Source organism: Brassica napus, chromosome C3 (assembly GCF_020379485.1).
Source record: "Brassica napus cultivar Da-Ae chromosome C3, Da-Ae, whole genome shotgun sequence".
Lineage (NCBI taxonomy): Eukaryota > Viridiplantae > Streptophyta > Magnoliopsida > Brassicales > Brassicaceae > Brassica > Brassica napus.
The window spans coordinates 24,205,933-24,221,587 of NC_063446.1; the positions used below are offsets into that span (position 1 = coordinate 24,205,933).

Sequence of the window (15,655 nt, forward strand, 5' to 3'; positions counted from 1 at the left end):
GAAGTGGATCCCCTCGTCTACCATCAATATGTCAAACCTTTCTTCACTAGCCTGACTTGAGAGATACTCTCATGGCAAAGGCTCTTGCGAGTCTCCAAGACGAGACAAGTGCAAGTAAGCATCAGTCCCTGCAACATGTCAACAACAAACATACATCAAAGTTGACTTTTTTTTTCTAAACTTTAATGAATATGATCTCAAAATATGAAACATAAGAAGTATTGAACTCACCGTATCCTTCCATGGATATGATCTGCAAATCTCCACCAAAGTATCGAGCATACAAGCGACTAATTGGCAGACCATAACCATAACCAGCCATTGTCACGGGTACATCAGCTGTTCCCAAGTCCACATCTTCTTCAAGCGGGTTTCTTGCAGTGCTGTAAAGATAGGTGAATATTTTGGGGAGACCGCTTCTCGGTATACCTCCACCTTCATCTGAGACCTATTAGATTAACCCACAACAACGATTGACTCAAACCGGTGCAACAAAAAAAGTTGAAATGCGTAGCTGAAGAGGAGCAAAAGCAAACTTTTATTGTAACATCTTCGATTCCATCAGCAACAATGATACGGATTGGTGGTGCAACCCTATCAGAGTCAACAAATCGCTCTTGGACAGCACGTAGAGAGTTCTTGACTAGCTCATACACCATAAGATGCAAATGGGTTGGTACATACCTACGAAAATGAGTAAGAAAAAAACATTGATGGCTATGAGAAAACAAAAGCTACAGAATGAATCCAAAAAAAGAAAACAAGAACTCACGGAAAGGTGAAACTTGGATCGCCATATATGTTTATCTCCGGAGCAGAACCATACTCTCTGAAACAAATCGACCTTGCATCTTCACTAGCATTCCTTGCCACCTCCATAGGAGACATCTTGGTGTGTATGTAACCCACAGTGTGAAGTGGTGGGTTTGGATTATGCAACTCAACATGCTGCCCTGAGAATTTTCATTACAACCTCAAACAGTATTAATACAAACGAAAATATTTCAGTTAAGTACTTTTAAAAAAAACAAAGTCTTACCGATAAGCATACGGATTCCTATACGCGACAAGTAGAAGCGATCAAGAAACTGATGAATCTCATCAAGTTTTTCGTAGAGTTTCATTCCTTTCTTCAGCTGGTTCACACCAAGAGCCATCATGGGAACCACGTTGTTGTGCCTTACTTTGACGGCCTTAATCATCTGTGTGAACTCTTTCTCATCAGCAGTATCCTTGATCTCAGGAAATGCTCTCATGTCCCTGAATGACTCCACATACCAATCTCTTACCTACAAAACAAAACAGCAGAGTTAGAATGAAAATGCGTGAATGATTCAACACAATACATCACTCCACAAAAAGCTATTTTAAGATTATTTAGGTGTCAAAGTTGCCAAATCTTATGTCATTCCAGAGACCATTGAGATCGCGCATCGGAAGTTTAAATAGATAACAATAATATATTTAAAATAATTTGGCTAATCCACTCATGGCCAATTAGTTTTATGTTGGAAGCCGTAGAACTTAACATGATATCAAACCCGCATTTGTTTGATCTAGAACTACCCAAAAATGATTTATCACAGTCTGAAGTAGGATTATAAGAGCCATCAACTCGTATCGAAAAACAACACTAGCACTTAAATAAACTAGTAATTGTCAATTGGTTTTGAGTTGGAAGTACCAAAAACTTAACATAAATTACATACAAAGCTGAATGGCATCACTCGCAAACAAAACGGTTCTAAGGATCTCCTGAATCAATGGAACCACTCACAAATAACTAAACCGTAAACCGGAATAAACCGGAACCTCCGAAGCGTACCTTCAAGACGGCAGGTTTCTCAGAGAGGCCATAAGGCAGCGTCTCGAGTTCGATCGCACGCCTCGCGATCCGAATCGGAAGCTCCTTGTGAAGAAACTGCGCCGAGATCAGGAGGTTCCTCTCAGTGGGAGTGGAACCGAACTCCATCATGTACCTGAGGCTCACGCCCGTCTGCTTCATGCATCCCCATCTGTGAACGTCCTCGATCAAGCTCTTCGAAAACATCTCGCTAGCCTTCTTCACCGCCATCAAACCCTAACGTCGTCGTCGTCGCCGTCGCACTCCACTGTTATCATCAACCCGCGAAAATGATTGGATAACGAGAGAACAGAGAGGATTGGGTTTGGGATGGGCACATGATGATAATAATACTCTTTTAATTTGTAATTTTTGATTAATGATATTTACTGAAAGGTTGTGTTGTGTGTCCCGCTAATTCAATGGATTAGAATTTACTGTAGCGAGTGGATTGAGTGATCGTCTGGTTCTGGTTATTCTGGAATATTATTTTAGATTATTATTTACCTTTTTGAGGTTAAAGTCTTTGTTATATTATTATTCTTTTGGGCCAAGATTAAAGTCTTTTTATATGTCAAATTTGCCGTAAAAAAAATATGTCAACATTATGTTGTTAAGTAAAAAGGGAATTGCACACACAATTTTCAAAAAAAAAAATATTTTTTGGTTAAATTGTCATGATTATTTTGTGAGGTAAATTTCCCGGAAAAACATTTAAAAGCATAATACACACCTTTTGATTGTATTATCTTAAGTAGAAATTAGAGAAGAAGAACACTATAAAAGGCTTCTGGCCCGTTCTTCTCTTATAAGCCCAACACTTTATTCTTGTGTGTGTGTTTTTAATAGTATACTAGATTTTGATCCACGCGAGTTTATTATTATTATTTTTTCAATTGACAAATATTTAGTAAATGTTATATTTTCATATATTTGTGTTTTATTTTATAAAAAACTTAAACTTTTTATCTTTATTTATCGTATTTCGTTTTAAATGACTATTTATGTTTAAAAAATTAAAATTTTATTTCTTTAATGAATTAAGTTGGTATAACTCTGATAAATTAATTTTATTATATGGTTAATATTTTAATTAAAAAATTATATACTTTTAATAAAGATTTATACTTTTCAATGAAAAAATCAATTTTTTATGAATGTTTAAATTATATTAAGAAAAGAAAAAAAATTAAGAATAGTTGAAAAAAATTATTTGAACTTGGACTCAATGGCCCAAAGGAAAAAAAAATGTGAGAATTATGTCTGATTTCTTAATCGGTCCAAATGGCCCAAGAGAGATCTGATGTGCGCTGGATCCGAAAAAATGACTCAATATAGATGTGTTATTAATATTAATTGATTGCCTTTAATGAAACATGCAATTTTAATAAAAAAAAGGCATGTGAAGGTAAAAAGAACAATATAATTCTGCTTTAATAGTATAGATACCACTATTTAATGTATGATAGATTAAATACAAATATTTTTAAAAAAATTATTAGTTATTAAAATAAAAATCCAATGTAAAATGATATTTTTTAACATTATTTTTTTAAATCACACTCATTCCGGAAACATATGAGTAGATTATTAATTTCATGTAACCAAGTTTTGTATGCAATTAGTGTTCGGCCAAACTCATATGCATTCCAAGTAGAGAAGTTGCAATTTGTAAATGTTGTTTATTTTGAAACAACAAACGAGTTGGTGTTTGACTTTAATCTCTATCTCACCAACTTCGTGAATCTTTCAATGGTTAATTTGTTTTTTACATTAACTATAGTTAATATCTCATTGACCTCATTTAATATATTCATACTTTGTTCATTCTCCGTATGCATGAATTCATCTTTGACTTGTTCACTTCACTTTTCTTCTTCGGGCTTTGAGGATTTGTTTCTGAATTCCATTTCCCTTGTGGAATCTATCATGTGGTCATTGAAAACCAATGTTTCACATATCAATAAATAAACTACACTATTTTGCTTTTTGTTATCTTTACGGACGATTGATGCACAAATACACATATTAATCATTTATACTAAAAATGTTTCGACATCAGCTATTGTTGTATAATTCATATTTGAATAAAAAACAAAGAGATTCCAAAAGGCACAAATGGTTTGTGTGACTAATTTGAAGAGATCTTTCACTAGTTTGACCGGTGCATAATTAACTAATTGTTATTGTATATTAACTCTGGTAGAGAAAACAAATCACTCATTTTATTTATTGATGCTTTCACACTTCCATTGTAATTGTTTCAAAAGTCATTTTACATAGTATTTTTGTTGATAGTCATTTTACATAAGATATCATTTTTAAAAGAAAATTATATATAACGCAAAACCCAAAGAAATTAAATCAATTTTAAGTGACATAAAATGAGTTTAGTGAAAAAATGTATGTCCTTAAACAAACTTTTAGAGAACAGATGAAAATAATAATAATACTTTACGGAACACTTTGTTCTCCACTTTGGAGGAAATTAAATTGTTTAGAATATAAGTTTGAAGCTTTTTATAATCCTAAACAATACTTTATGTTCCCCATTAGCTTAATTCTCTCTCATATTATATATATAACTTCACATATTTGCGTTCACATATAACATTCCATAGCGTGGATCAATAAATTTATATGTAATATGAAGTAAACTGAGATTAATTAGTATTAGAAGCTTCCAACAGAAATTTCACTAATGCAGTACATGTTTTAGTACATACCTACTCTTTAATATAAGTCATCCCATATTCTCAACAAATAAAAGGAGTATATTATTATGATCATATTTTTGGACGCTTATCTTGTATGTATGTCAAACATATTTAATAATTTATTTTGGGTGGTTCATAAAATAATGTAATGATATACTATGCATAATAGTAAATACGTATACATGCAATTTTCCATCCTCATATATACATGTACGTAATAATAACACTGTCATAGATACATATATGTTCTAGGAATTTGTCTTGGATGCATGATTTATTACATTCTCAGATCTTTAAAAAAAAATTAACATGGTTTCAACATTGTGAGTTTTATCATCGTCTGGTCATTCTTAATTGTATGTTTACGATTGTTTCCATACTGGTTTTGGCATGAATGTTGTTTGGTTTTGTGAATTTGATGAGCTCCTCATTATGTATTAATTGTGTCTCTATACCAAAATGTTGCTACAAATAAAACATGATAAAATGTAATGTAGAGAGACCGGATTGAAAGATATTGGATTTTTTTTTTAAATCCGCATATAGCTGTGTATTTCAAATAACAATAATATAATGTAAAAAGGAGAAAAGTACATATTTTTTCAAAGTAAGTAATATAATTGTCAAAGGAGACATTTATTTAGTCCCCTTCAAATCAATTGATAATGGAATTCTACTTCCCTACATTTTCTTCAACGACATTTTTATTCCAAATTAAGAGATTTCTTATTTTGTGGCCTTTTATCCAACTGAGTCATATCCCGATTTTTATAAGCGTGAGTAGCGCATAATTTTCATCTTGGTTCATCTAGAATTCTAGATTCATGGTTAATGTCTATCTTTTTCTTAGGAGTCACTCTGGAAACCGTAGGATCAAACGTGTTTTCATTTTAAACTATTTCTTCTAATTTTGTTTTGTTAAATTTATCTTCTCATTTTTTTTCTTCCAGAATATGCAGTTTTATATGTTCACATTAGTTTCGGTTTTGTTGAAATACTTACGTCTTAGTTTGTATAGAAAAATTTTACTTACTCTATGATTAAACTTCTTGGACTTGTTTAGTACATTCTTGACCATATAACATGTTAAATTGCGGCGAAATTGCAAAGAAAAAGTGTAACGCTTTAATGAATTATTATACAAGATATATACATGGATGTATGAGAGCGTCCTTGTGTTGTTCTAACTGATTCCTTTGGATTTGTGCCTACTAATGATGCCCACAGGAATTCTTTGGCACATTGTTTATTGATTCACAATTTTGGCCCAATCACATAACTTATGAAAACCAAGTATACATTATTACCTCTTTATTTTAATTATTTTCATTAATTAGATTATGATATCGACCAACCAACCATGATTAGACATCAAGGCTTACAAGTCTTGCAAGAAAATGATATATTTCAGTCTTTCAGGTGTATGTGGCCTCGTGCTGATATGCCCAATCCATTGGCTGCGATAATTTTCTTATAAAAAAAATATTATCTGGTATTTAAAAGGTTTCTTTACAGTTTCCCGTTTCTACTTACCCCGAATTGGAGACCGATGTAAAGGATGTTAAGAATCAAAATATTATGGATGCAGATCATCACAATCAGTTGTGTCAGAGGTAGCTTTTTATAGGCAGAGATATAGCTGATAATAAAATTTTATTCGTCCATAAGTAACAATTTGGCTGTTTTGTACCAAAAAAAAAACAATTTGGCCGTCTAAGTTTTAGATCTCATAGTTTTTTGTAACTTTTGAAACTTGCAAAAATGACTATATTGAAACTAAAGTAATTAAGGATTTTTGATTAACTAAAATATTTTCATATTCTTAGATACCACAAATAGAAAGGAAAGAGTAATATTATGTTCATAAGGTATCAAGGACTAATATTTAAAGAAGGATGTGGTTCCCTTAAAGAAAGACATGTGTGGAGCTAAGACAAATTAATTATTTCTACATATATGTCTCAATTATATTTTGTGTGTTTTATAGTTGTGACTTGTGAGTGTGTATCAAGTCATTTACACTTCACTCACTTTGTAGTAACAACACGTGATGTACGTGCCACCTACAAAAGTTCTTTAATTATAATAATGTTTAGATGTCTTCTAAACAATATGAAAGCCATCAAAATCAGATTGTGCATTTTTTTTTTGCTGAAATTTTAAATTGATTATCAACAAAGAAAAAAATACTTTCAATATGAAAGAAAAAACATACGAAAAGAAACAATGATGTTGGAGCTTAAGAATTACTGGTCCTGCCAAGCCAATGTTGCATCATGGTAGTATAAAACGCTGGCTTACGGTTCCTTAATGATGAAATCCTGTTCCTGATAGGCTGATAGCCATCAAATTCAGAATGTGCATATTAGTAGATATTCCTATTTGGTTTTTGTGGTAACGCAGAATATCAGAATATTCATATACCATCGCGATCGTTATGTTCAATTTCGTATTATATGGTTTCAACTTGGTTGAAGTTTAATGAATGCAACCGTTCGAGAAAAAAAGTTAACTAGGCGATCGTGATTCGTGTTTATGAATAAACCGCTTGTTATACTTATATCTTAAAGATTAAACCATTGGGTTTTGATAAGCAAAACGAGTTGATATATTGCCAAGTTGACAAGCTGATGCATTAGTAATTAGTTAGGCGTCGTCTGCTTGTAGCTTTGAATTTTGTACTTAAATGTACATGAAACTGTAGTGAATGATATTTAACTAATCACAACCATGAATATAGTTGCTTTGAGCGTGGCTGCTGAAGGTAGAGAGTGGTCCTGTTTTTAATAATCTTATATATTAAAACAGAAGTTACAACTTTGATTCATGTGTAATTTAAAAAATAAATAATCAATTAGATTTATAGATAATATAAATTAAATAGATATAATTTAATATTGTAATACACCTCTATATGTTAAATATTTAAATATTTATTGATGTTAAATTTTAAAATTATAAAAAAAAATTTATTTAAATAACAAAAGTCATATTATCTAACAATAATTAATATTTATTACTTTAAACCAATGAAAACAAATTTTAAACTATATAGTTTATTTTAAAAATTAAACAAAAACTAAATGTTTAATTATTTACTCGATAATATAAAGCTATGAAGCGAAAAGTTTAATTTTTTAAAAACTTTCTAAATTTGTGAAATGTTACAATATCTTTGAATATGACAATAAAACAATATTTTACTAATCTTTATATATATTGTTACGATTTTAATAATAAAATAATAATCTGAAAATATATATATAGAAGAAGATACAAATACATGTGAAAATTTAAAACAATCTATTCAATGAAAAAAATATACTTTAAACTTATTATGTTTAAAAAATTGATAGACATATATATTATAATATATATCAATTTAAAATTGAAAACAAAATATTTATATAAAAATAAGTAAAAATAAAAATCTGCACGGTTGCGCGGATCGAGATCTAGTTATCGATTAATATTGTGTATTACGTTATATACGTTTGTCGGAATAAGCCATGCTACAGTAAAATGTTTTTCTAGAAGAATCACGAGCTCTGCAAAGAGCTTAGCAAGCCAACAATCCGCCACTGCGTATATAAATTCTTATTAACTTAACATGAGTCACAGTCATTTTAAATACAAAATTAGAGGAATCAAAATTTATATAACAAAGTTTGTTTCATGCAATTTTTTTTCCAACTATAAAGACTATTTGTCTTATCTCGTAATAGTTTACGTTTTTAATTTGAAAGATGTTAGTCCAATTTTTTTTTTAAATGAATCATAGTTATTCACTTTTATAATTTTCTAAAAATGTGAAATATCATCCCTCGTTATCAAAATAATTCATACTATTGATTTTGCAAAATATTTAGTATTGAACTTGAAATCTCACCTTTGCTGAAGGAGTGTATTCAACTAAGAGTTTCAAGTGATTTGTATTAAAATGACAAATCCACTGTTATTCAAACACTGGATTTTAAACATGGATTTTAAAAAACATTTTAAAATCCAGTGTTATTGAACTTGTCATTTCATAAAATACTCTGAAATATATGAAATTCACTGTTATTGAACAAAATTTAAGTTGAAGATTTTAGAGTACTTTAACAGTTTTTAGAGTGTTTGGGGAGAGTTTTTTAGTTATAAAAATAAAAATTCAAATCTTACTGTTTTAGATGAGATTTTAGAGTGTTTTAACAAAAATCACACCAAATTCTCTAATTCTCATCCAATCATTTACAAACACATTAAAAATCAAATTAATTCAAATGTGAGATTCGCTCTCCTAATAGAATACTTTTATCAGCCGAATGGGCTGCTCGTATTCGGTAGTTTCCCTTTTATGCATCGTCAATATTAAAACATAAAAAAAATTGAATTTTTAAAAAGTTTACAAACAGAACTGGAACGTATTTAAAAGGGTATAAATAAATAAAAAATCCTATAATTACGGCTGTATGGTCCCTTCTTCCCACATGTTCCAAATAATTTTAAAAATAAAAACAAAAATTGAAAACTATCATCTTTTCTCTTCTATAAAAAATAAAACCCACTTCTTACTTTCTTGTGCATTCATAACTCATCCTTTCTCTATCTACAAATAACTCCAAAATATCAATCTCTCTCTCTATTAAAAAAAAAACACATAAAAAGGGTAGAAAGTCTCAATCTCTTAGCTCAAGAATCTCCTTTGTGGGTCTCTTCTGTTCATCAATGGATGAGAAAGGAAGAAGCTTCAAGAACAACATGGAAGACGAAATGGACCTGAAGAGAGGTCCATGGACAGCTGAAGAAGACTTTAAGCTCACCAATTACATTGCTACTCATGGAGAAGGTCGATGGAACTCTCTTTCTCGTTGTGCAGGTATGATTCATTTCATGTATACCTACAAAAATATATATATATATATGTATGTTCTACTTCTATGCGCATCTTTTTGGCTAAAAGAGCCCAAAGGACAAGTTGCATAACATAATTGATGTGTTCACTTTATGTTCAATCATTTTCATGATTCAATCACGATGTGTGATTGTTTTTTTTTTAGGTTACCCATTTTCTTTTTTAAAGAGTTTTATGCATAGATGAAAAGACCCTTCATAGTTCATAGGTACGTATGAATCAAAAAGTGCATACCTCTCATGTTTCTTTGTTCTTCTCTTTCTTATTTCAAAAAATAATTCCATTCCAATAAATCAAATATTGATGAATTTAGTGAGATGTTTTAGCAGTGGGTTCAATTATCAACCATCTCAGTTGTGAACAAAATATCCAAATTTGGTTATTGAAAAAGGTGAAAAACAAAGAGGAACTAATGGGAATTAATGGTCATCATCTATATGGGGAGATCACTAACTCAATGGAAGAAAGCTTGAGGAAAAAGACCCTTAGGACAATTTACACTTTGAATCATAGTATAGTACGGTCCATCTTTTTGTTGTTGGGAGTTTCTATATAACTTTACCAAATACGAGACGTTATTCTAAAGAGTTTATTCCGTATGAAAATCATCATAATACGTATACATGACCGGCCGGTAAATTAATCATCATATATACTTTTGCCATTGAAACAGGACTCCAACGAACTGGTAAAAGCTGTAGACTACGGTGGCTAAACTATCTCCGCCCTGACGTTCGCCGTGGAAACATTACCCTCGAAGAACAACTCTTGATCCTCGAACTTCATTCCCGTTGGGGCAATCGGTATGTTCTAAATGATTGAACAGTAGTATTGTTTTGTATCGTTTAATTTCATGAGCTATAAAGATCTCTTAAATCACATAGGTATTTCATTCAAAAAATAAATCACATAGGTACCATTTTAAGTTCGTTGTTTTTCCACACAGATAAAGTTGAAACAGTTAATTTAATTTGTATATGTGTGTGTTTTACAATGAATAGATGGTCAAAAATCGCCCAGTATCTACCGGGAAGAACAGACAATGAGATCAAGAACTATTGGAGAACGCGAGTGCAAAAACATGCAAAGCAGCTTAAATGCGATGTCAACAGCCAACAATTCAAAGACACGATGAAGTATATGTGGATGCCTCGGCTTGTCGAGAGGATCCAATCTGCCTCGGCCTCCGCCGCATCATTAATCTCGACCACAGGATCAGCCACCACGTCATCATGCATCACAACTTCTAACAATGAATTCATGACGTATGATTACAACAATAACAACTCCATCGGAGAACGACTTGGTGTAATGAACAACAACAATTATATCACGCTGGAAAACTCCAGCGTGGCAGTGTCTCCGGTGTCAGACTTGACGGATTACTACAACGCTCCAAAACCGAACCCGGATCAGAATTTGGTGGGTCCACAAATGTTACCGGATAATTATTTCGATTATTCTGGATTACTAGACGAAGATTTAACAGCTACGCATGAGCAGAGTAACCTCGACTGGTTTGAAAATATCGATGAAGTTGTTTCTTCTTCTTCAGAGAGTTTATGGAACATTGGAGAAAGTGATGAAGACTTCTGGTTTTGTCAGCAGCAACAACAGTTCAACAATAATAACGACTTCTGAATACAGATTAAAACAAACTAGGGTCTTTTAAGTATGTAAAAGGTATTTGTTCAAGGGAGTAATTAAGGATAAGGACTGTGTTTACGATAATTAATTATGATATATGATCAGCTTTTTTATTCCAAGCTTGATCATATACCATGGCGTTTAACAAATCGCTTAATTTGATTAGTTTTTTTTTTGGGGTGGGGATTGTAATGATATTTGTGGATAACTCATAAGTATGGATGAAGATTATTTTATGATTTATTTTAAGATAACAAATAAGTCATCAGTGCTATACATACTTTAAACTTGAATAATCGAAATTGTTTTCACACTATAGATTGAGTGATTTCATCAATGGAAGCATAAATCATTATTCATTTAATTACTAATATCTCAACGACGTAAGCTCGTTCTTTTTATTGGTTCCATCTTATTATGTACTTAACCCCAAGATATGACACACACAAATAAAACAACACACCAGAAAATATTTTCAAAAGATATATAATCCAAAAACTATTATTGCTTTTTGGGAAGTATGTCTATGGGGCATGTACATGGAAAGAAAAAGAGTTAGTGTGTGGGAAAGCCTTTTTTTGGGTTCAAAAGAAGACATTTAAAATTTGAGTGTTAACACCACTTGGTGTATGATCATTGGCTCTGATCTAGGCTTTGCGTTTAAGGTGGATACTATGAGTTTTATTCATTGAAAAGTTAACTGTTTGTTGAAATATATGCTAAATTAGTGATGATAACCCACCACTAAATATGTCCAAAAGCCTTAATTAATTATTGGAAACCGCATTATTGTACGGACCGTTACACCATTATCCAGACAAAACCGTGTTCGTACTCTGCAACACATATTATTGCTTAAAGGATCAATGGTCTTGACCCACATGAACTAATTAATTCTATCCACTCGAACAAACCACTACACTATGCATTTCTTGCTTTGATCACACCATTAACAGTGGTAAATAGTTACACTACACCCCTTGTGAGTGTAGTTATATACATTATTGTGTTGGAAAATGAATCTAGTTAAACAAAGTTGATGAGAATCAAGATAACAGGACAATATACTTTGACAAGAAATCCAATTAACATAAATGTTTAATTGGATACGGTATCTACGTAAGCTTAAATCTCCATTTCTTGCAATCAAACATGAATTGTGAGCCGTTAAAAAAACTTTAGTCCAAGTTTTTTAGTTCTATACACCAACTTGGTCCTTTAAGCATATTGCAGCTGTCCTCAATTTTCCTATCGAGTGGAATATCTTCTAAACTCAAATATTGATTTCACACACGTATAACATAACATTTACATGTTGCACATCTTATGGATATGACACGTGATGGAATTGAGAAAAGGCATGTGATTAAAGTAGCTAGTGAAGGAGAGGGAAGACTTAGAAGGTTGTGGCGGCTAAGAGAATGAAATTTCGTAGGAGGTATGGTATGGTGAGCAAGCAAGCCGACGCCTAAAAGGCAGGCCAAGATCCATAGTGGTCCCAAAATATGAAGATCTATATTCACCAGCAAAATCTTTATCAAACTTTATCCAAAATGACTCATAGATTGAAATCTTGATGCTACCAAGACTTAGTTCTGATAGTTACACATATATCAATGAAAATTGGACTAGTTGTTTGCACAACGTGCTTGGCTTCTCATAGCATAAGATTTTGGAATTCAAGATTTTCCATTCCATTGTGGAGCATAATACATAGTGGTTTCAGACTAAAAAAGGAAATCAATACTATTAAAAGGGAAGAAGTTTTAATAAATCTACTTAAAAAGGTTGTTTTGACCCTTTCCTTAACTAACAATAAGTAACCAAAAATTTCTCTAACAAACATTTAATAATACATTTATTTATTAGACCACATTATTTTGTACAAGAACAAAGTTATACGACATATATACTTTCCTTTATTAGATGACCGTACCATTTGCTACACAAAAATAATGTACCACATATACTTTATTATATTATTCTCTAAACATGTCTCATTAGTCTCATAATTAATAAATTACTCATTTCACCCAATATAAATAAATTATATAAATCGTTTGATCCACCAACTATGTAACAATACACGCCATCCTTTCTATACTTCTGTTTTAAATTATGAAAAAAGCTAATCCATATATTTTCTAAGAATATATCTTACTTTGAAAAGTATCTAAATTTGAAACAAATCAAAACTTAAATATTCTTATACTTTTACAAAATATTTTACTACCTTAGATATGCTATTTGTCAAAAAAAAAAAAAGATATGCTATTTAAATTCAATAACTTTATCAACTTTAACAGATTTCATAACTCATTTAAAAATTAACATATATCATACATCATACTATACCATGTCATCATACATTATATATTTCCAAATATACAAAATCAAATTTAATAAAGTAAACCACCTGTTCAAAATTATATATTTTACTTTAAATTATTTTTTTATACAAAGTGTTTATCATAAAATTTGTTATTTAAAATAAGTTTTAAAACTATTAAAAACTTACAAATTTATACTATTAAATTAGCCAAAAATATTTCAAGTACATCTTAAAGATAATCAACTCAAAAATTGTAACTCTTATAAAATGCATACAAAATACAATCAGAGAGTGTGAGGTCGAAAAAAATAATACAATCAGAGAGTGTAGGTCTGATCTCAGTCAACAGGTCGGGTTCATTTCGGGTCCTAAATATTTGGACATAACTAGGTATTTAATTTTTTGGTTTAGGTTTGGATTGATTATTTTCAGGTCCTGATCGGTTCGAATCTATAATTCAAATACCTATAAAATACCTATAATTTTTAAGTACGTAACATGTCCGAATTAGTTTGGGTATTGAGGAACCAAAAAATACTCGAAGTACCTGAAAACCCAAAAAAATACTGAAAAATATACCCAAGCACCCAAAATATTGAAATACCGAAAAGATCCAAAATTTTACCTGAAATCTGACCCAAGAACCGAAAAATACCCAATTTTTTTTCCAAATATCCTATATATTTTTTAATTACAATTTTACTCAAAACCCGAAACTAAAATCGAAAACCTGAACGCAAAACTTAAAAAGTATTCGCAATACCAAAAATATATCTAAAATACTCGAATATACCTAATATACACAAAAAATTCAGGTACTTGGGTATTAGATCGGGTCTCGGTTAGGATATTGACTCAAAGAAAACTTGCGGGTCCAAAAAAAATTGAATACGTACTTTGCCCTAGATCCAAACCCAAACAGCATCAATATTTCCAGATCGATTTCAGTTTGGTTTCACGGATCTGGTAAAATGTTCATATCTAAAAGAGAGAATTACATAAGAGTATATATATAAAATCATAAATAAACTAATTCATAAATTATACAATTTTAAATAAATTTCTTCTTCGATATAATATAACTTTTGTAACATAATAATGCATAAAATTTTAAAATACTAATTCATAATCTTTGTTTACAATCCAAAGAAAAATCCGCGCTTTCGAAGCGCGGATCAAAATCTAGTTATTATTAACTTTTCAGAAGGCAAACTTTTCAACTTTTGTATGTGGGCTACGTACCCTGTTCTTACACCACACAATAAATATTCAATATTTTTAAATAAATTTTCTGCAACAAAAACGTTAAAGTTTCGTTGAGAGGCCATGAAAATACTAGCTATATAACCTAAACTACCCAAGGCAAGACCACTAACAAGTAGCATATAAATTTGACATTATATAATGTTAGCATATTGCCCATCAAAATTAGTATTACTATAATAATCACGGTTTTTTTTTTTTAATTTATCCTAAAATCCTTGGCTTCTATATTTCCACCTACCTTTACTCTAATTCTTTTAGCTCATATGGTAGTAAATGTATTTTAAATACTTAGTCATCAACTAACGGTGTGAGATGGATTCTTCATATATGACCCTATTCAGAAAAGACATGACAGGAAAAAAAAAACACTCGATGATTCGTTAGGGTTAATATTCCATTGCTGGGGAAGGCTAGCACAACGAAGGACCGACTCAATAATCTTTTTGAATGGTCATGGTCAACCCGTCCAAAGACTTAAACGTTGGCGTCAACTTTGCTTTTTCTGGGTCTCACTTTTGCTTTACATATATTATTAATTTATTATCAATACCATCTAATCTGAAACCAGTGAAAGACATTGTATTTGAAGAATTCATTTTTTTCCACATTTTCAGCATAGAGAATATGCTTATGTAATATACGATTTACATGCTGATGACGTCGAATAATCTAAATATTGTGGGAAAGTTTAAAGATGAGATGCATTTCTTGTACTAAGAGAGTTTTATAATACAATCATGCTTAAGAAAGCGGTTTTAGTTTACTTCATGTAAATATCAGTTTAATTTATCAGCTCAGTTAGTATTCAGCAAGAATGTTTTAGATTAGAAAACAAATCAATATCCAACTGGAGTTGTGATACAAGTTTATCAATTATTAGTAAAAGTTAGTTCTTTCGTATTATTTTCTCTTATAAATTAAACTTTGTTCTTTTGTATGTATATATATTGTCT

General features: G+C 30.9%; 2 protein-coding genes across 2 annotated transcripts; one reads left to right on the forward strand and one right to left on the reverse strand.

The window, feature by feature from the left end:
* Positions 1–69: 69 nt before the first annotated feature.
* Positions 70–2,074, reverse strand: LOC106431763 (pyruvate dehydrogenase (acetyl-transferring) kinase, mitochondrial). The gene is given in 6 exon segments (NM_001315616.1): positions 70–128; positions 232–448; positions 537–684; positions 773–953; positions 1,040–1,289; positions 1,826–2,074. Coding segments are annotated over 6 exon segments (1,104 nt in total).
* Positions 2,075–9,270: 7,196 nt separating this feature from the next.
* On the forward strand, positions 9,271–11,098 carry LOC106431748 (transcription factor MYB108-like). Its single transcript, NM_001315555.1, has 3 exons — positions 9,271–9,421; positions 10,131–10,260; positions 10,459–11,098. Exons 1-3 carry the CDS (start codon positions 9,271–9,273, stop codon positions 11,096–11,098), a joined length of 921 nt encoding a protein of 306 aa, NP_001302484.1.
* The last annotated feature ends 4,557 nt before the right edge of the window (positions 11,099–15,655 follow it).